We start from the raw sequence: 23,123 nt of genomic DNA on the forward strand, positions 1-23,123 counted from the left end.
TACAAATTCCATATACAGTGCATGAAAATAACTTTTAAATATAATAAATTTAAAAATACCAAGAATAAATTAAAAATTATAGTTTTGTATAAAAAAATTTATACCACTGAGATTCAAAATACGAACCTCATGATTATGAAACTGCTGCATCTCCACCAAGCCACCACCCACTCTACAAATCATGGTAATTCTGTAAGTTTTAAGTGATTTACAATTTTTAACCTCAATTTTCTTATTTAATTTTGAGTGTTGTGCCTTACTGCTTGACACATGTCAGTTGTTGGGGATGCACTATAACTTCATTTAGTTTGATCAAAATCAGTGATCCCACCGTCGTGCCGTCTCCTTTTTAGTGGTAAGGAGAGAAAGGTACAGGTTTATTGGAGAGATGAAATAAAAAGAGTGAAAAAATTTAAATACATAGAATTAATGTTAAAAAGAGGAGAAGAGTTAGACACAAATATAGCAAACAGAATAAGTATAGAATGGCAAAATTGGCAGAATGCTTTGATAAAAGAATACCAGATAGATTAAAGGAAAAGTTTTATATAACAGTTGCTAAAACTGAATATTGAGGAAGAAAGAAATTCAGGTAAAAATGATGCAATTAGCAGATGAGGATGGTCAGATTTGTGTGTGGTTATCTTAGCTGATAGGATTAAGAATGAACATATAAATCTTAGTTTAGAAGCAAAAGACATTAAAAAGGAACTTATTAAAACAAGACTTGGGTGGCTTGGACAGGTAGATAGAATAAATGATTATAAATTGGTTAGAAAAGTTAGGAAAGTTCACTTAGGAACTAAGAGAAGTAGAAAGAGATAGGCCAAAGAAAAATTGGGAATTGGCACTTTGAAAAGATTTTAAAAGAGTTAAAGTTAAACAAAGAGAGAGCTTAAAATAGGATAGTTTGAATGGCTACCAGGCCAAGGCTTAACTCCTTAAANTCGTAGACTAGTGCGTCGTCTGTCACTTGGACCTGGGGGTTGGTCAACTTCGGTAGACTAGTGCGTCATGCTGTTGAACATTGATGTTTGGAGTACTAATTTCTATGGTCGTGGGTTTTGTTTTGTTTTTGTTTTGTTCAGGTGAAGTCTTGCTACCAGTGTGATCTACCTATGGATCTTCCCGAGAAAAATCTTCTAGAAACTATTTATTTCACAGGGACTGGCCATAATTATGCAAGCCCTACCAGCCAACTCGCACAGTTCTGTGTCAGTAAATAACAGAAAAAGCATCAGGCAGGCAGCATTGGAAATGCATGCTGCTGCGAATAATCTTTATGGCATGGTACTGGCGCTGAGGTCAAAAGGGAAGGAAGAAAAAGACACTTTTGCCAAGATGGTAAAATGCAAAGGATCTATCGGCAGCCAAACAACTAACATCATCGCCAAAACAGTAGCTGAAAAAGGTGAAGCAGCATCAAAAGTGCAAGATCTAATCATCAAACCAATAACTACAGAGGAAGGAGAAGCATTATGTCCGGAGGAGGTAATGTCCAACATCCAGGAAAAAATTGACCTGGCCAATCTAAGCATAGGAGTGAGAATGGTATCAGTATTGCCACGAGGAAGTATTAAATTCAGGATAAAAACCAAACAAGATGCAAATAATCTAAAGAAGGCAATAGAAAAATTGCCGGAAATTAATGAAAAAATTAAGATCATGAGACCGCAAAGAAAGAGACCGAGGGTCACTGTGCTAAATGTTCCCAGTTCAGTGGAGAAAGCTGAACTAATATGAAAGATATACGAGCAAAACTCTGAGTTAAAAGATAAACTATCGCTAGAAAACTTCAGTCGAGAGACAAAAATAATACATGCTATTAACTCCAAGTGAGCAGCAGATAAATGGCAAATGGTGATGTTGGTCTCCCCTGCGATTTGGAATATCTTAATCTCGATGAAACACATCAGCTACGAGTGGGGAACACTCCCAGTGGATGATTACATCCTGGTTTTGTGATGTTTTAGATGTACGGGATATGGGCAGATGGTGGCCAGCTGTGATCAGTGTGAGAGATGCAGCCACTGCGTGAGAAAGCATAAGTATAGTGAGTGTCCTCACAAACAGGACAAACCAAAATGTGTTCATGCTCCAAGGCGAATAAAAACCAGCCAGAGGGATAAAAATAAAGGACTGATCACAATGCCTTCTCACCAGCCTGCCCAATACTAAAAGGATATAAAAAGATGCTGGTGCAACAGACAACTTATGAATAATTATATGATTAACACGGCCTTATCGAACTTACTTTTACTATCCCTATTAATGTCTAACTTAGACTTAAAACTGCTCCAAATTAATACTCAGAAAAGTCAGGCTGCTTTATCAAAGGTAATTAAAACGGCCAATGACCTCAATGCTGACATGATTCTTATACAGGAGCCTTACACTATCAAAAACAAAATTGTCCATTTCGGCAAGTGGCAAGTTCTACATAAGTGTGATAACAATGATAGGCCAAAATGTGGCATTATCATTAGAAATAGTAATATTAACATGGCCCTAATACCAGACCTAAGTTCCAACAGGATTACTACTGCAGCTATAAACCAGGGACCAATTGATTACATTATAAGTGTATACTTCTCTCCCTTCGATGATGATGAGGAGTGTATTAACTAGCTGAGTACTGTCTTGCATAAACTGGAGACAGTAATTATATTATAACTGAAGATGTTAATGTGAAATCTTCCCTTTGGTTTCACATGGAGGAAGACAAAAGAGGGAAGTTTATACAAAACCTGCTAGATGAGAGAGATGGCATTTCTTTAAATACGTCAGATATCCCAACCTTTCAAACAGATAGGGCAAGGGGATGGATGGATGTGTGCCTGGTGCCAACAAGAGTGGGATGCAATGACCTCATGTGTGAGACCTTACCCACTGTTTCGGCCAGCTATCACAGATATATAATGACAATTATCAACTATCCAGGCCAAAGAGTCCCTACAGAAACTGCACACTATAAAAGAAGAACAAATTGGGAGAAATTCAGAACACTGTTTGCAATCTACTGGAGAAATTATTCTTTTGGCCCTCTGGTAAATGCCCATGGAGTGGACAGATATGTAACACACCTGACTAGCTCGCTTAACTTGGCCCTCAGTTCCTCCTCTGATACCAAACCTGGGAACACAAAGCACACCCATTGATGGAACCATACCTTGGAAAGAGAAAAACATCAAATTAGGTGGCTAAGGAAACGTTGGATCAATACACAAAACAGCACCCTGAAGGATAAGCTGCAAGAGGATTACTCTGCAGCTTTAAGGATCTATAAAATCAATATAAACAAGGCAAGGACCACGGCATGGCCTAAGTTCTGTGGCAATTCATACAGAGACCCCTGGGGAGAACAATATAGAATAGTTTTTAAAAACAACAACAAAGCCACCATTCCACACATTCTGACAAGTAACAGCACCCATGGTAACAACAGCATAGAAGACAATATCAAACGCCTACTCAGCTATCACTTTCCTAAAGATAACGCCGAAGAAGATACAACTTATCACCATCAAATCCGAGCAGACAGCGAGGGAACATACACCAGCACCAAAGACAGGTGGTTCACCTTCCCTGAAGTTACTAAGGCTATTACCTCTCTAGCTAGTAAAAAGGTCCCGGGAGTAGACAACATAACAGCAGAAATGGTAAAACAAGCACACAAGGAAGTCCCTATAGCCTTTGTACTTCTGTTCAATGGCTGCCTCCAGGCCAGCTACTTTCCATAACAGTGGAAAGTGGCAAACATCATCTTTATCCCAAAGGCTAGAAATTCGATTTCGGAAAGTGACTACTGCTCCATCAGTCTTCTCCCAGTATTGGGAAAAGTTCTGGACGGGCTTATCATTGGCCACATCAACTGGCACCTCGCCAGCAATAAGCTGATGAACAACAAACAGTATGGATTCAGACCTGGAAGCTCTACTATCACAGCAATTAAGAAGGTAGTGAAGTTTGTCAAGGATGCCTGGGAAAAAGACAAGCATCCCAGCAGTAAATATTACGCTGACATCAAGATCTTTTTAAAGTCTACACTCTTAGTGAGTGTAGACTTTAAAAAAGCCTTCAATCACCTGTGGTGGCCTTCTATATTGAAGAGGTTCAAAGAAACAAAATGTCCAGATAATATCTACAGTCTTCTGGTAAGCCATCTCACAGAAAAGAGGGCTGGTTTTTTCTCTGGTGGTTTAAATATTACCAAAGACATCAATCAACCAAAGACATCAATATTATAAGAATATTGCGTTTTTTTCCACGGAAAAAAAACGAACTTACTTTCCGAACAACCCAATAGATTTGACTAGATTTTGTCCAGATTTGATCAATCCTAGTGAGACACAAGTCCACTACGACACCATGTGTCCTGCAGAATCGTGGCTTGTTGGGATTGGTCAGATCTAGATCAATAGAGAACATTCCATGAACTGTTAGATTTGAATGAGCTGCAGACCCGACATAGAGCTACAGAAGAATGATGGAGAAGAAACTCCAAGAGTTATGAAAACAGCAGATCGAAAGCGTATCCTTTTAAGTATGGAAAGTTTGATGGATGAACTTTGTGAGTTAGACAATGATTGGGAGTGAAGTGCAAATGTAAAAAGAAGCATCATCGCATCCATTTGACCATATTCCGAAATTCTTAATGAAAGAAAATGAAAACAAAAAGAAATGAAAACAAAAATGTAAACAATTAAAGATGGATACTTTTTTCCAAAAAATGTAAGAGATCCAAAACTAGAATTTTTAAATAAAAACATTTCATTTTATTTTATGATAAAATACATTTTAAAAATTAAATTTATATGTATTTTGTATTATATTGTATTAATAAACAAAATTATTTACGTATTTTTTTACTTACGTAGAACCTAACCCTATACCTCAGTGTAAATATGGGTTCATTTTACGCCGGCTTTTGTAGGAACAGAACTGCGGCGTAAATCGAGGGCTACCTGTACTGTGTTCAAAAGAATTAGAATCTGGAGAATTTTGGTATAATTCAATCACTAGTTTTTGTATTCTAGGATGATATTGATGTTGAACTAAATGTCTTTCTGGTGTCTGAGTGGTACAAAGTAAAAATGTATCCATCGCATTACACATTGGCATTACCTGTAACAGATTTTCCAACAAACATTTGGTGCTGCTAGGCTTTTAATAGTTTTTGCAGTTAATATTACACATCTTGAAGCTACAAATGACAAACTTACTTTAAAGATTCAGATTCAAGGAATTTTTGGATTTGACCCATCCTTAATAGGATATAGAAAAGAAAATGAAATGCTAATAATTGTTTTGAATTCATTTTTAGAATGCCATACTTCGTGTTCTTCGTGTTCGGGACCAAACAAAAATCAATGTGTTTCGTGTAAAAACAACAGGGTTTTACAAAATGGACAATGCATTGAAGATTGTTTTGGATTTCATTTAGTTAATAATGAATGCCTAGGTAATTAGTATAACTTTTTTTTTATTATTGATATTTTTAAGAATGTAATATTTAATTAAANGTAATAAGAAAAGCAGAATCATTTGCAGTTTATAAGGAAACTTTCTACTAAGGAAAGTACTGTATAAACCTATATTCTATAACTAATATCAGTACTTATACCATGACACACGTCTTGATGTATTCCTAAAAACACATTGTGTTCAAAACATATAAATTTATGTGCACTCTTCATTTGCATACAGTTACCTTTTTGTGGGTCCTTGCACGTTGGCAACTCGTCTAGTCGTCGGTGTAATGCATGGCCCAAGTGTTTTGTAGAATATTGGCCCTTGCTTCTTGAAATATTGTCTTCGGTTGATTTTTTGTTCAGAGATTGTGTTTTTACACTTTAGGTACCAATTGAGTTTAGACTGGATGAATTTGGAACCCATTCCAGGACTTGGACCTGGTTTATGCAAGCCAAGTAGTGATGTACTGTACAATATGCATCTAGGCAAATGCTTATTGGAAGATTGCATTCTATACAGATTTAGGTAAGCCACAGAAGGCACAAATTGCCTGATGGCATTGATTGTTGACGGACTGTCCCGTCGTAAAGAATTAAATTGCCGATGCCGGAATATCTGAACGATCGCACGTTTGCACAGTAGCTGGAAATTTGATTCTTAACTTCATACAGTTTTGGTGAGTCCTTCATTGGGCAATCTGATGACCCTCCACCCAGTATTTTCATACAAGAGTAGGATGGGCAACTCATTAGTCAAAATCACCCTCTGATGTCCCAGCAGATGATCACTGGCCCTGTTAACCGATTCTTATGCTGAACTGATATAAACATGGGTTTCAGCTTACTCTTATATGAGCTGTACCTCATTTCACATAGCCTGTTGCTAACAATTTGTTCAGATATGAAACATNCAAGCATCCCAGCAGTAAATATTACGCTGACATCAAGATCTTTTTAAAGTCTACACTCTTAGTGAGTGTAGACTTTAAAAAAGCCTTCAATCACCTGTGGTGGCCTTCTATATTGAAGAGGCTCAAAGAAACAAAATGTCCAGATAATATCTACAGTCTTCTGGTAAGCCATCTCACAGAAAGGAGGGCTGGTTTTTTCTCTGGTGGTTTAAATATTACCAAAGACATCAATCAACCAAAGACATCAATTACCCAAGGTTCCTGGAGCAGACCGGGACTCTGGAACCTTGTTTATGATGGCCTTTTAGAAACAATTCAAAATACTGATGAGATCAATATTCAAGGTTTCACCACAGATGACACCATCCTAATGATCCATCATCAAAATAGCAATATCCTTCAGAAGAGGGCAAACAAGGTTCTTCAAAAAATTCATGATTGGGGAGAGCGGCATAAACTTCCAATAAATTATAAAAAATGTGAAGGTTTAGTTTGCACCAGGAAATCCCGGCAGAAACAACTCCAGCGGCCTTTATGTATATATTTAAACGGTAATAAAATAAAAATCACTTCCCACATAAAATACTTAGGGGTGTACATCAACCCCACACTAAGCTGGACACATCATATTGACAAGATCTGTCACAAGACTAAACAAAAGGCTAATATGATGTATCATATCGCTAGGAATATCTGGGGTCTTCCAACTAAGCAATGTAACATGATTTACCAGGGTGCCATAGAACCAGCCCTACTTTACACAGCCCAGATCTGGGGAAAAGAGCCTCCATTGTTCACAATAAACAAAAACTTCTTTCTGTTCAGCGGGGCTTCACCATCAGGATCTGTAGAGCGTATTGCACTGCACCTACAGATGCCCTGCTGGCCCTTGCCAATATAACTCCAATTCATATAAAGATTAAAACCATCATTTGGAAATGGAACCTCATACATGACAATTTACAAGAGCTTATAGTTGATGACATCCACTGGTGAACACTACCACACTAACAGCCAAGACATTATCGACCAAATAAGGCAGCACGGTATTGATAAATATTACGCTGACAATATGACTCTCCACCATCCAGCAGATGGAAATAATAACTTGATTAGAACTAACTACAACCCTGGCAACATTGATGCTAACTGGCACATCTACACAGATGGGGCCAGGAATGAAATGTGCACAGGAGCGGCGCTAGTAATATACAATACAGCTACTAATCACATAGTTCACGAGGAACATTATAAGCTCCACTGCCCTCTGCTCCAATAACCAAGCAGAGCTGCGTAAGGCTGTCATGGCTGTGACAAGAAATCTAAAAAATTTCAGAGGAAGTATAAATTTCTGCACAGATAGCCGCTATGTGCTCAGTGTGTTGACTGACACAAGGAAAATGCTTGCAACAGGAATTAAAGCTACCCAACTGGCCAGAAACCTGAGCAAACACAGGACCATCACCTTCAGCTGGGTGCCAGGTAACCAAGATATTCAGGGAAATGAGAAAGCTGATAAGCTGGCCAGAAGGACCTCTGGGTTGGACATAGACCCCTCCTTCGGCTTAGTCCCTATCTCCCACATCAACCACTTCATTCACAACAAGAGTATTGAGCTGTTGGAATCTGAATGGAACAACTCCAACACTGGTAGAACTACCTTCAGCTTACTACCTTCAATTCAGAAGCGCCAGAATTACCATTACATAACTCCGACATACCTCATGATCCAGTCCCTAACCAGCCATGGAAACTTACCAGCCTATCTTCACTGAATTGGAAAGAAAAGCAATGCAAACTGCGACTGTGATGATTAATCTTATGGTGACACTTTCCATATTATCTTTGACTGTCTGACACGTGAACCTAACAGGAGGGCTCTGCATACATACTGCCTAACAAACAATCACACTTGGCCACCAGATCTTGACTTTCTGTGTGCACACAAAGAGGGATTTGCTCTCCTAACAAAATTTGTGGAATCTTGCAGCAACTTCCAAAGTGGTTCTCAAACCCAGACTACCTAAGCTGGTATTGTTTTTGGGCTATAAATTGTTTTGCTACATCTCAACTTACTCTAATGTAAAGCTCCTATAAAACCCCCCCCATCCCCGCACAGGAATATATTGTAAATGTTGTCTGCACTTGGCTCATGTACACTTCTACTGTATACTTTAACTGTTTCTCTGGTGTGTTAATGTAATAGGGTGGGCTGGCCCTACCTTCATTTTAAGTTAATGTATTAATTGTTGCAACCATCTCAATTGTATATCTATACTTGTAAAGAAAGTACCATTTATCTTATGCTAATTGCAACCACATACAGGTTTTCACTGCATTGTAATACCAGTTCTGTACAGATTTTGTATGTGCTATGTTTTACTCATTATTTGTATGTTTGATGTAAAGTGCTAACCAGCACTATGCTCACCATCAGCCAAATGGCATCTGTATATAAAACTTTATACTACACTGATTTCTACAAACAAAGGTGGTGTGGGACAATCATGAGATTCCCATCCCCAACTTCCCTTCCTTTTTTTTACTCTTTTCCACCACACTTTACTCTCTTCCCCCTACTCCCCCCTTTTCCTTCTTCCTCCTGGCTACGGACAGCCTGCTTATCTCTGTATAAAGGTAAATCTTATGCAAAATTTGCTGGTGCGTGCAATGTTTTCTTAAATTTTATTTTTTTTATCCGATACCTAATTTATATTGAATGGATACTGCAGTGAACCAAGCATTAATACATGCATTAATTACAAGTAAACAAGAAGACAGTTGTTTTTATTTTTCTCAAGAAATGTACTCTAAAATGCTTTCTGAAGTGGTTTCTGCTAAAGTAAGTGCAGCATACCTTTAAATTACAGATGATTAAAACATTTTGGCATTTTAAAAATTAATGATGAAGAGAATTTAATTGTTCCATTAAAACCAGGAGAAATGAATATACAGTATTATGTTACCAGTGATAAATTGTTCAGTACACTATCTGAAACTCACAGCAGAACAGACCATGGACAAAGAACACATATGCTTAAAGAATTGCAACTTAAATACAAAAATATTACATATGAAGTTGTAATGTTGTATTTAAATTTATGTAAATAATGTCAAATGAAACATAGTGCATCTAAAAAGGCATTGTTGTGAAACCAATGGTCAGTTCAGAGTTAAACTCAAGATGTCAAGTCGATCTGATAGACCTGCAGTCACACAGGATGGTGAATATAAGTTCATAATGGTGTATCAAGGTCATTTAATGAAATTTGTCCAGTTATGACCTTTAAAAACTGAGACAACTGAAGAAGTAGCATATCACCTTTTTCAAATATTTTTAACATTTGATGCCCCAGCTATATTGCATTCAGATAATGGTAGGGAATTCTGTAATCAAGTAATATCCGAACTACACACTATATGGAAAGATGTTAAGATAGTTCATGGAAAGCCTCATCATAGTTAAACACAAGGCTCAGTTGAAAGGGCCAATCAGGATATACAGAATATGTTAGCTATAAGGATGAACAATAACGATACAGATAAATGGTCAGATGGTTTGCCCTTTGTACAATTTGCCAAGAACACTACATATCATGAAGGAATATGCCAAAGTCCTTATGAAGCCATGTTTGGCGTTAAACCAAAAAAAGGCATAGCATCATCATCATCTTTGCCTGGCGAACAAATCGCAAATATTGAAACCAAGGAACAGCTTGAAGAAATTGTTAAATACTTTTGAAGAAAATTTGAGCGGTGGCCATAATGAATACCATATTCCAAAGGAAAATATTAAAGAGGAGCTGCAACCCACCACATCTTCATATCAAGCCCTGACTGAACAACACGAAGTTATTTCTATAAAAAGAGCAACCACAAAAGAGAATCTTTTACTGCAAGCAACAAAAATGTTACAAACCTCAAAAAGAAAATTTTCTTCTGCTCAAATTGGTGATACCATATGAATACAAGTCCCTGATGTCAACTGTGGCTGTACAGATGCCTGAAATGTGTTGGCAGTTGTTGGAATAGAACACTCCAACTTTTATAAATTAGCAAACAAAAATGGTACCCTCAAGCAGCTTTATACCCATAATCAGTATGTAATTTGTAAAGAAAAGTTACTTTCCATAGATGAGATTTCTTCTCAAGAAATATCATTGAGACAAGCAGCTGCAGATAATTTGAAAAGTGGAGGGCAAGACTATACACACTGTCATTGCAAAAAGAAGTATTCCACGAGTAAATGCAGTTGTAAAAGCAAGGGACTCTTGTGAAATTCAAAGTGTCATAACAGTTTAAGTTGTTGCAATAAATAAGATTGTATAACATTAATCACATAATTTATGTGTAAGTTTATTATTATATTATTTTCTTTAATGATTTAGAATGTGCTGTTTGTTTTAGGTTCAACAGTTTATTTACATGTGCTGTTATTTTAGCTTTCTCCTATTTTGACATATTAGAAAGTTGCATTTTTGTCTTAATGTAATAAAAATATTTTTATTCAACATTCACCATCAGTGCGTGCTGAATGTCAACATTTGCCAGTGTAAGTGAGAAATAATGATATTTAGCAAATATTTCATACATACACGAAATGAATGCTGACATTCACCAGATATAGGTCAATCACAGTAACATATATATATATATATATGTGATGTGTGTGTATGTGTAAGCACTTTAGGTGCATATATTTATACACTGACTGGATTTTGATGAGTAATTTGCAGTTTTGATGCATAAAGTGCACTATATGTGTGTATTTTTTGCAAACACTGCTTTCAAGGTGAGTAGCATTCCAGCATGGAAGAGAAGAAAGTACCATCAGGCCACATGCAGGACACACTGTGACTGTTTTTACTAATATTACTTGCATTGTTATTGCCCAATGCATGAAGGGAGACAGGTTATGGTCTCTGAAGAAGTTAGAGATACAGGTATTGGTCAGGCAATTGTGCAGAATTTTACAAGATCTACACATGATCAAAATTACTGTCAAGTGGGTCTTGTATGAACTGAATCTGTGAATCTGAGTTTAAATGTCAATCTGCTGAGTGAGACATTCAGAATTATTTCAAAAGCATGTTTCAATAAAACCTATCTCTTGTGAAGATAATGATATCTTTGCATGTGATATCCAATTCAATTTGTATCATTTTGCTTCACATGGTCAGACTGATTGCACCATATTATAAAACCTATCTGCATGTTAGACTTGATATTGCTTTTTGGAGATTAGTAAAAACTAGTTAGACTCGCATAACTGGTTATGTAGCAAAGGAATAAAGATTAAACAAGAAATGACACTGTCTTGATTCACGGAAGGTCAGCACTGAAAAGGGGGAGTGAAACAAGGTCTCACTGTCTCTAACGGCTCCCTGAGGGGTCAACAGCACTACCAACCTTTTATTATGTAACGGAAAAATGTTTACAAAACATCACCATGACACAATATGTTGTACTGTACATAACAATGTCATGTAGCATTCAAAAATAATTTTAATCATTGATTCCAACACTGCAGAATAGCCTGTGTTGACAGTTATGGAGAAACATATTGAACTGCTTTACTATTCCCCCATTCTTCACAATAATACTATTGTCCATACAGAAAACAGAGTCAAGAATCTTTTATGATACATTCACAATAGCCAAGTGGATAAAACCACTGAACACTGGTAGTTGGTCATGGGTTTGACCTCATCAACAGACTGGCCATGTGGAGTTTTTGGGTTTGAGTATATTGTCTTCTTTAATGTATAAATTTTAAAATTATTTGACATAAATGCATTTGTAAAAAGAAAAAATTGTTAAAACAAGAAATAACTGTCTGTCGGCATTAAACAAAATTGTTGTCATGACTAATGAAGCAACCTTTATATATATATAAGGGTTATATGTTACTATATAATAAAATTTATAATTATGTAAAATTTTTATATTATATTAAATTTCTAAATGTAAAATATTATTTCTAGTTGGAAAATTATTTTGGAAACAAAACTGTTTATGTAAAAGCAACTTTGCACACAAATAGTGAGCCTCCAGTACAACATGTTCATAGGCTGAGAGGACCAGATTGTACAGATGGTGTCTGTATAAAAAAAGTAGATAAAACCAGTATTGTTGTGTATGTAATCTAAACTTTTATATATTAATTCTTTTATGTAATATGATTTTTATTACATGACTTGATTTTAAGTAAAATATAATAGATGTAGTATTAGTAAAAAATTAATATATTGAAAATTTCCAAATATGGTTTTTTTCTGTAAAGAGTCTTAATTATGGTTTTATTTAGAATTTTTATTTAATTTCTTGAAATATACATTATTTCCTTACTACTTTTTAAAATTTAATTAAAATGTCATAAACTACAATATAATTTTAATAAATATGCGAGTTGCCATCAAAATTTGAAAAAGATATTACAATGCTTTTAATCTGGAAATATCTTCAGCTTCACATTTGAATAGAAGTACACCTATTATCATTATGTCAGATTAAACATCTTTTTAAGTTCAAAAAATGGAATACATATTGGAAAATTCCAGCAAAATTGAGTTTTGTAGTACTTATTTTCCTTCCAGTAACCGTTGATAAGTGTAGACTTATTTATATGGCATGTATAATCTCATGATTGAATACTGTGTAATTTGTTATATTTATTTGCATATGTCATAGTCACGTGTTGAAATAAACTTTTGTTTTCTTTCAGAATCTGTCTAGTTTTTCTGGTCACTTCTTGAAATGCTAATCTGGTTTCTGCAGATATTGAAATAGACAAATATTTGTAATGTATAATGACTTATTAGCATATAGCATAAGGCAAAACAGTTAAATGTTTTCTACTTCTGTAAATCCTAACAGGCAGATTCCTGGCTGCGTCAATTTTTTGTTTTGGAGTCTATTTAATTTGTATGTAATACTTATTAGATTGAAAAAATTTGGATACTGTGAGATATAATTATTCAATAGAATTTTATGTGTAGAGAAGATCTATATGCTATAAGAGGTTTCAGTGTTTTTGAACATTTTTTTGTCTAGTGGTCAATAAAAACTGCTGGTAGATTGTCTTTATATAAATAATCTTATGCTATCTTGAACGATATTGACAACTGTCTTCATGTCTCAGTTTGAAATCAGTGGTGGTGTTATATTGGCCACATTTTTTTTTTCTTTTTATAAAAAAAACTAAGGTAAATTAGTCTGATTTGACTTCTTTTTTATGTTGCTTCTTTAGGGATTTTTATTAATTTTCAATAAAAGAAAAAAATTTCACAGTTGTGTGAATATGTTTTTTTTTTTTTTAAACTTGGTTTATAAACAGAATAATATTATAATCTTTCTATGTTTAAAAAAAAAAGCACTTTTGCCTATTTTTTTAAGGCTTGATTGATTAAACATATTCAAATAGAATGATCAATACAATTTTGCAAAAGTATTTTAGAAATTAAAAAATATATTTAAAAGTTGCATTCCAAAATAGAAAAAATTATACTTCATGATGTTAGGATTCCCCATATTTATTTATTTTTAACCTATTTTTATGTATATTTCTCATAAAATTTATTGGCTAGATTGCCAGAAAAATTTTCTGGTCATCCTACCAGGAAAAAGGTCCTGGGAAAACACTGAGTATTTTGATCAGTCTTTATCTTGCTATTATAAAAGCATTAATCTAATGAAAAAATGACATCGGAAATGTCTTAATAAATATCATTTTGATAACTTTTGATCTTTATGACTAAAATCTGATTTAAATCAAGAAGTCAGAAAATGAATGTTGATATTTAATGAATTTTATTTTTGGTGAAATTACGAATGGCTCTTATGTTTTTGAATTTGAAACTTTTAGCAAATTTTAAATTTATTATAATTAGTTACAGATGAAGTTGTTTGAAATAAAATATTACTAAAAATGTTAAAAATGCAGCAGAACTTCATATAACAAATTTCTATTTTATATAATTTTCCATTTAATGAATTTTTGGTGGGATTCTCCTTGTTGAAGTAATTCATCTTAGTTTGATTGTATTTTACAAAATAAAAGAAGGATGAGTTTGTGCAAAAATATGTGAATAATTCTTGAAATATAGCAAATAGTAAACTTATCAGAACCAATTAAGTTATGAGTTAATTGGTTTTGATATCAAGAAAGGTATTTAATACTGTTGTGGTTAAGTTGCAGTTTTAAGATAGGCCTATAGTGCTGCCCATTTCAACTTTTATGAAAATAATGTTGGAAAAAGCAAAAGTGTAATTGTGTATCTTGGGAAAATTTACATTATAAATGAAAGTAATAGTGGCTATAAAAAGAAAGATGTGGCTTGAAGTATAGTATTCTATCAAGTAATTTATTCATGATTTTAAAAATTAAGAATTTATTGTGATATCCTCTAATGAACTGGACTCTCACTGAAAATGTACAAAAGTGTGTAAATACGAAAAACTTGATGAAGCAATACTAAAATAGATGCAGTTAGCAAGAGAGAAAAATTTGTGTTTATTAAATATGTTAATACGTGCAAAATAAAAAGAATTTACTAAGTTTTTGATTATGATACTTTGAAGCAAGTTCTGGTTGACTGAATAAGTTTAAAGGCAGACATGGAATTTCACAGAAGATTGTATCAGGTAAAAGTGCTGGAAGTCAATAAAGTAGATTGTAAAACTTGGTTCAAAACAATTTTGAAGAAAATCCTGCAAGAATAAGAATCTCAAAGCATCTTTAATGCTGATAAAACATATTTGTTCTTTAAATGTTTATCTGTTAAAACGTTAAAATTTAAATGTTTGGAGAAAAATATAGTAAAGAGAGAGTCACTAATGATATGGGCCAATATGAATGGAACAGAAAAGTTAAATTTACTGATTATAGGAAAAAGTAAAAATTTTAGATGCTTTTATGGTATTAAATTTATGGAGGTTGATTATGATTTTAATAACATGTTGATTGACAAGCCAAAATTTTGAAAACTGAATCTTTCCAGTGTTAGCAACATAGAACACTAACACTGGAAAGATTCGATTTTTTAGGGAGTTCTACCTGAGGAAGGTCCTAGGTGTGGACCAAAAACATTAGTGACGTAACAGTTTTCACATCTAAATGCAAAGCACAATAAGGTTTGTGAGTTTTATTTATAGTGATTAATGCTTTGTTGTTGGAAGATTACTTTTTAGTCTTTCTATGAAATCATAAAGATTCCATTGATTGTAATGCAGCCCCTGATATTTATGAAATACTATTCACTCTAGGACATGAAAATTGCATTAGAAAATATATTTGTTGCATATTCTGCAACCTCTTCATTTAGCTCAAAGAACATCAATATAATACATGTAGAGCAAAAGACAATGACATTAACAATTGTGGCCACAGTTTCAGAAAAATCATTGGAAGGATAATATACAGATATGCTATAAACAATTTATCCATCAACTATAAAGTCACTAGTTGCCTGTACAAATTAGTATGTTTTAACCCAGTAAAGAGCTACTGATACTATCATTTAGTTTGTTATTGAATTTGCTCATTTATAGTGTATTTTTGCATCAACCTTATTTGATATATACATTTTATTTATCTATTCTCACTTTAGTTCTGAAGCTGTTCTAAAACTTTGTAATTTTTAAAATTTGTGTGTATTCTATATTCCATATTCTAATTCATTAATGATTTGATATAATATCTAAATTAAATGTCTGGTAGTGAGGGATCAGAAGGAAGTCCAGATAGTGTAACTGGCACTATGTTTGTACAGTAAGGTTAGAACCAAATTTTTGACATTAAAATGGTTTTTAATCTATAGAAGTTGGCAAAACTATGTAAAATTTTCTCTAACTCAGATAATACTCTCTGGTTCTTACCTCGCAATATGTTTAATTTTAATGTTGGCTGTTGTAAAAAATTGTTGATTATTACAGTAAAACTTCTTTAACTTGAATCTTCAAGGTCAGGAATAAACTTCCAGTTATAGATGATTCCAGTTAGAGTGAAAAATGCTGATTCTGAATAGATTTGTATTTTACCTCTCTTGCATTATATAATCTTTCCTAGTTTTTTTTTAATTTTAAACAACCTATGTAATGCCTTTCAGCAAAATGTTCAATGTAACTAATGGAATCTAACAGTTCTGCAGGTACATCATGTTGAGATAAAGTGAGAGGTTCTCTCAATTTAAACTGGAATGTTGTCTGCAGTATAGGTATTGGACAGTAGATACAACTGTCTGAAAATTTCATGGAAATCTGATAATTAGGATTACTTTGGATAGAATATTAAAATTCAAATCAGGGAAGTTGATAGTAACATAAATCAGTGTCAGGAGACCATGAAAACTTTAACTTGGGAGAAAATTTCAGTTAAGGAAATTCATGTTGAAATTGTTAAATCCCTAAGCTATTTCGTTGAGACCCAACAAAGTGCTTCATTTTCTTTGAGTTAAAGAAATATTCAAGTTACAGACATTTGAGTTAGAGAAGTTTTACTGTATTAAATTTTTAGTAATTATTATTAATGTAATTTTTAAATAGATGAGATAGTTTATTTCAAACCAAATGATTAAAGAACTTTTAAAAGTTAATCAAATTTTTTAAAATAAGCACATTTTTATTTCTAGCTTCCAGAATTTAAGCATTGAATTTGTTGGCAAAAGAGAATTATCAAATATAATATATGAAAGAAAACAGAAGGAATTACAGTTTCAACTATGTGATGAAGGTAAATATTAATGTAATTTTTATGAAACAAGAATTTACTTTATTAAACACAACTAAACATAAAACACCCTTTTTTTTAACTCCAGCAAAAATATTTAATTACAAATGTTTTCAATCTATTTAATGTTATCATTAGGTAACATGTTTGACACAGAAATCTGATTTGAAATTTCAGGTATACATAGAATATATACAAAAATAGAATTATAAAAAGTAAAATTACCTAAAATATGAATTATAATATAACTACAAATATTAAAAAAATAAATAAAGTAAGTAGCAATGCAAAAGTAAGGTAAACTAAATGATTTCCAGGCTGTAGAAACATTGTTACAGTATTTGAAGTTAATACTTTTGACACTATGATAGGAGAAATAAATTTCAAATTGCTCTGAGTGCCCTCAGCAGAGATTTTCATAATAATTGCATTGCACAGGCTTTGTTTAGTTGAAGGTCAATCTCTGGTTCTGCTACATAAATGGTCAATGCTATAGTATGAACTGCTATCTTAAAGTCCCACTCATGCTTTTGAATAATGCATGCTAACAGAAGTGAGAAGTTTTTCCAATATATTTCTGTTTTTTGTTGTATCTCTTTTTCAGATAATTCTTATTCTGTATGAATATTTATTGAGTTGCATTTTTCAAATTGCAGACTAATACATTCCCACTGTCCTTCATTAATCTCAAGAATGGAATTAGACAGATAAAAATTTAGATCAGATATGGAAAGCTTAGAGGTTTTGATTAATAATATAAAATTTCTGGTCTCAGTCTGGATCAGAAGCCATATAATTTTTTTAAATTAAAGGATAAGTAAAAATTCAGCCCAGCATTGTGATGATGTCACAATAAATAATTACTTGTTCATTAATATTTTTTCTTACATATTGGCAATGGCCTGTGAGATATTAAGTTAGTTTGTAGTGGGTCATGGACAAAGAAATAAGACACCCTTGTTAACAAAGTACAAGAAGTTTATTATAAAAAAATAAAACACACAAATATACTCCACAAGACTCAGGATATCAGTTGATGGGGACTTCAGCTGGACAACAATGTACCTCAACAACTCTTTTGGGAACAGACAACCACGAATAACAAACTCAAAACCAACATACACAAACATATTATTAATATTTAAGCTTATCCTATGTATTACTATTAAACTAAAATTAAATATTATTACCAAACTTAAAGCTAGTACGAAATCAACCAGTACCGATAGATGCAACTTAGACAATTAGAAAAGTCCTGATTGCAATGGATAGAAATGTCCTATAGTCGGAAAAGTATAGGAACCAGAAAAGGCATTCCAGTTTAGAATGGCAAGAAGAAAAATAGAATCTCCTTGCACTATTTCACTTATTTACTTCTTGAGGGCGATCTCTTGTCTTTGTCCTCTGTGTCAGTTATTCTTCAAAGACCTTGATGCCATGTACTTTTTTTCGACTACCTTTGTTGAGGTAGGATTGTGTAAGAACACAATTCCTGCCTTTTTTTTTGAACTCATGATCCACCTTCACAAAAAGACGGTTGAGGAAGCGACCATTGGATTTTGAATGTGTGGCCGCTGATTAATCAGCAGCTCATCACACCACCAGCGGATCTCCATTAGAGCTGCGACCTGCAGAAATCACTGATTGGTCGACTGACCCGCTGTCAACAGCTATAAAAGGTTAATATCAAAGCGGGAGAGTTAAGTTCACTTCAACACGGGAACTTCGGGAAGTTTGCTTCGGAACTTCAGGATATACATTAAGTTTGTCGTAAATCTTCAAGTGTGCATCAAAGTTCGAGTCGAGTCTGGATTCATCTCACTGTCTGTTCTTCAACTGCTGGAAGAAAAGATTACTTCTAGCCAAAAACTTGTTGATTCATCATAAGGTGTCTTCTCGATGGACCATATCAGCATATTGAACTATCTGAACTTTGTTAATGTTATTGGTACACCGAGTTAGTCGCCAATTGTGAAAATACAAACATTTTTAAACTTCACTACCTTCTTTGCTGTCTCACGGAATCCTTTACTCCTCCTAAGAGAAGGAACCTACATCTGACCTGGCTCATCTCTTGTCCAAAAGTATCTTTTCTTTCTACCTCCATTTTCCTGGGCTACCTCAAATACTCATCCAACTGGTCCTTCTCAATTGGACAGGGAAGAGGGGCAACTCCAGAGTTGAATTAATACAAAGAATAGGTACAGACAAGCTGGCTCAAAATTGGAATTACAGGGAGGTAGATAAAAGAGCATACATAAAACAAAAAACAAAAAAAACAAACACAAAAAGAAACAAGGCTTATCACCACAGGCCCATCGGGAAGTTAGGAAATTTCCAGAGCCACTGTTAGGGCTGGTTGACTAGTGCTGGGTACCTGTTTATTCATAGGTATTAGTACAGTACTGTATCCATGCTAATTGAACAAGTTCCATCTGCCATGCTTTTAATGTCAAGATATTTACTTGTATTCCAGTGAGTATGAAAGAAGAAATAAAAAATGTATTTTTTAATACAACAATAATAAAGTATTGTATGCTTTATGATTTCAGATTAGTTTGAAAACTACAAAACATAAAACCAATTTTTTTTTTTAATTTCAGCAAAAACACATAATTACAAACGTTTTCAACATATTTAAGGCTATAATCAGGTAATCCATTTGAAATAGAAGATTAATTTGAAATTTTGAATACATATACTGGTATAACAGCATTTGCTAACCAGTGGTCCATAGACTACTGATGGACTACCAAAATTTTTTCACAGACCTTGGAGGAATTTGGACATTGATGAACTCAAGATTGTGTGAAGTATTACAAAAGAAATGCAAAATGCTTGGTTTCTTTTTCTCACTTATTAGTTTTAGATTTGAATAAAAAAACACCAAACATAAAATGACTGTTATCAATAAATCTATAAATAAATCAACAATAAATAATGTTGAGAGTATGATTGTCATCCTTCATGGAAAAGAGCCAAGATTTCATAGACTTCTTTCAAACAAGCAGCAACAAACTTCACACTTCTTCTTCTTCTTCTTCTATATAGCTTCTCCGAGCTGGAGGTTGCTAACAATCGATCGCCACTCCTCCCAATCTCTCACAGCGTGAATTAGTTGATTCTTATTAATTTGACTCCACTCTGCTATATCTTGTAGGTAGGTCCTCCGCTGTCTTCCGTGGGAACGGGTTCCTTGGATCCTGCCCTGCAGTATGACAGGAAACAGTGAGTTGGTGGCCCAGATGGCATGGCTGCAGTACCTTGCTTTGCGTCCCGCTACGATAGGAAGCAGCTGTCGCTCTCCCACTCCAATACGTTCCAGCATGCATGCGTTGGTCATGGCTCAGTCCAGCTTATCCATAGCATGTGGCGGTAGCACCACATTTCGAATACTGCCAGTCTTTTCTCCATGCTCTTATTCAGGGTCCATGTCTCGCACCCGTACAGCAAGACAGACCATACATAGCAGTGTAGTACTTTAAGCTTTATCTCCAGGCTTAGTTTATTATCCATAAGTGTTTGCTGGAGATTAGAGAAGGTTGATTTCGTCATTTGGATTCGTGTTCATTTCCTTGTCACATATATCATCTCTTGTTATAATGACTCCAAGATATTTGAATTTGGTTACTTCTTCCAGTAAAGTACAGTCTACAAAGATTTGGGAATTGTCCGCCGCAGTCTTTACTAATTTTTATCCATTTCGTCTTTTTTCCGTTGATATGCATGCCATATTTTGCACTGCCTGCTTGGAGTAAGTCTAGCATCTGTTGGAGCTCTGTCACAGATGTGGCAATGCATGCGAGATTGTTGGCGTATCAGATGTTAAACTTCACACTAATTTGTTATAATTAAACAAGTGAATTTCATATTAATAAAGTAAAATGGAATTTTATTATTATTATTCTATAGATTTTTGTATTGTTAAAAAAAATTTATGATAGTGATCTATGGAATTCAAAATTGTGAGTTTAGTGGTGCATGAGGTCAGAAAGGTTGGTGACTACTGATGTAGAACATCCATGTAAGTTTTGAATGTTTGCCACTAGAGTTGACTCTATATTATTATGTATTTGAAAAATTGTTTCATATATTTATGTGAGAAGCCAGATCATTACTGTCAACACCCTTTGATTTGCTCAAGTGTCACTGGATGGCTAGAATTTAGGAAGGTTATTAGGGAGTGGGGAGACTGTAGGTAAACCAATAAGATATTCAGAATAATTCAAACAATGACAGGTTCAAGGTTAACAATTAACAATGTTTAATAAACTAAATAGACTGGGGATTACACTAATATTCTGACTATGTGTCTACAGATAGGTATGTGAGACACTATCATCATTGACAATACCAACACCGGTATTGTCAACAATGATAGCATATAAGGACTTAGACATGAGATAGTCAATTGACTATCTCATGTCTAAGTCCTTATATGCTAATTGACCAAAAGAGAGAGTTTACAAACATTCTAACATAATACTTCTGAGAGAGAGTGAAGATCTTCTACATCTGTTGAGGTGTATTTGTTGGGGATCCATTATAGAGCCAGGAACATGGCGAATGAGTCATCGTCGTCTATGGCTTTCGTTGGTATGTCTGCCTCGAGGCTCAAGTTCGGGCCCCTTTTATCCTTCCTTGAGCATGGGAGAAAAGTCAGGTGACTTTGATTTAATGTGATCTAAGTTTGTGCCGTGTTCTGGTTCAGTGGATACGAACTGTCAAGAACCAGATGACTCGGCTGAATTATTGATACTTTCTAGCTGTTGGGGTGACTTGTCTTACCTCATAATTTTTTCCGTTTTGACAGTTTCCTATCATTAATAATTATTTAGAATTATTTCCATACCTTATTCAAAACATTGTAAAGGTTGTTGATTCGTGATGAGATTCAATCCTCTGTCTTTCTCTCAGATCCATGTTCAATGGAAATATGAGGGGTGGGAAAAACAGTTTTTTCCACTTTCTCAATTAATCACATATTAATTTTAATTAACTTTGGACTTTCACATTTTGAACAATTATTAATCACTTATTTTATTAAAACTCAACAGACTTTGGAAGATTGATTTTTTTTAGTGAATACATTTTTTCTTGTAATTTTGCAGTAATATTTTTTTATCAACTAAATTAAACAGTAATTTTTCTTCATATTAATTAGAGAAATAAAATTTTTGATGAAATTAAAACTGTTGTTTAATATTTTTTAAGAGTGTACTTCTATTGTAATTACAATACAAATAGACTCTTACGAAACAGAAATGTAAATTTACTGAACTGTGTTTTGTTTCACATTATCTTTATTTAAAATAATATAACAGTCTTTCAGCTCTTCCATATTTATATATAATGAAATTATATAATGAGAGTTTTAATTTTTTTTCAATTTATAAAATAGTTATTAGAGACTTAGCAAATGAAGAGAGTAAAAGAATAAATTTACATGTTGTAAGAATATGTTTTGAAGCTGGAATTTTTGAAGAAGGCGCTCAATGGCAATCACTCTGCAAGACTTATTCTGATCCAATAGCAAATCAAAGTGAGTGAATTTACAAAAAATTAATCAGAAAAATATGTAATTAGAAGAATTTTTAAAAAATTTGTAATAAAATGAAAACCATACACATTTCTAGCAAAAGGAGTTTATGGAACAAATGTTTTCTGTTTATTTTATAAACCTGCCTCAGGTTTCAAACTACAAAATTCCTGGAATGTCTCAAATATTCAATGACATTGTTTATAAAACTTATTTTTTTTTTAACAAGTATATATCAAGAATTAATCCCACATATTAATTATACATAAAAATGCATAGGCATACAAATTCCTGTTGTTCACTTTATTTGTGTTTTGATTTTTGACAAGACTATGTCTTCTTTATAAAATCGCAGTGCCGTTACGGGTCTACACCTTAGAGGTATAAGGGGGATCTAATACTGTGTGCAATTTGGCACAGAGTATTAGGTGCCCAAATCATGCGTACATAAAAAAAATCAGACTTGTAGGTAAATG

At 33.8% G+C, this 23,123-nt stretch overlaps 1 protein-coding gene across 1 annotated transcript in view; it reads left to right on the plus strand.

Annotated features, from left to right (window-relative positions):
* The window catches only part of LOC111622835 (nuclear factor NF-kappa-B p110 subunit-like), a 95,167-nt gene that overhangs the window by 14,439 nt on the left and 57,605 nt on the right, over positions 1 to 23,123 (plus strand). Inside the window, exons 3-5 of the mRNA XM_023365259.1 lie at positions 12,367 to 12,518; positions 17,011 to 17,111; positions 22,510 to 22,650. Coding sequence (XP_023221027.1) covers positions 12,367 to 12,518; positions 17,011 to 17,111; positions 22,510 to 22,650 — 394 coding nt within the window. The remainder of the gene's footprint in view (positions 1 to 12,366; positions 12,519 to 17,010; positions 17,112 to 22,509; positions 22,651 to 23,123) is intronic.

This window comes from Centruroides sculpturatus, unplaced genomic scaffold (assembly GCF_000671375.1).
Source record: "Centruroides sculpturatus isolate CEXI.00-Female unplaced genomic scaffold, Cexi_2.0 scaffold39, whole genome shotgun sequence".
NCBI lineage: Eukaryota > Metazoa > Arthropoda > Arachnida > Scorpiones > Buthidae > Centruroides > Centruroides sculpturatus.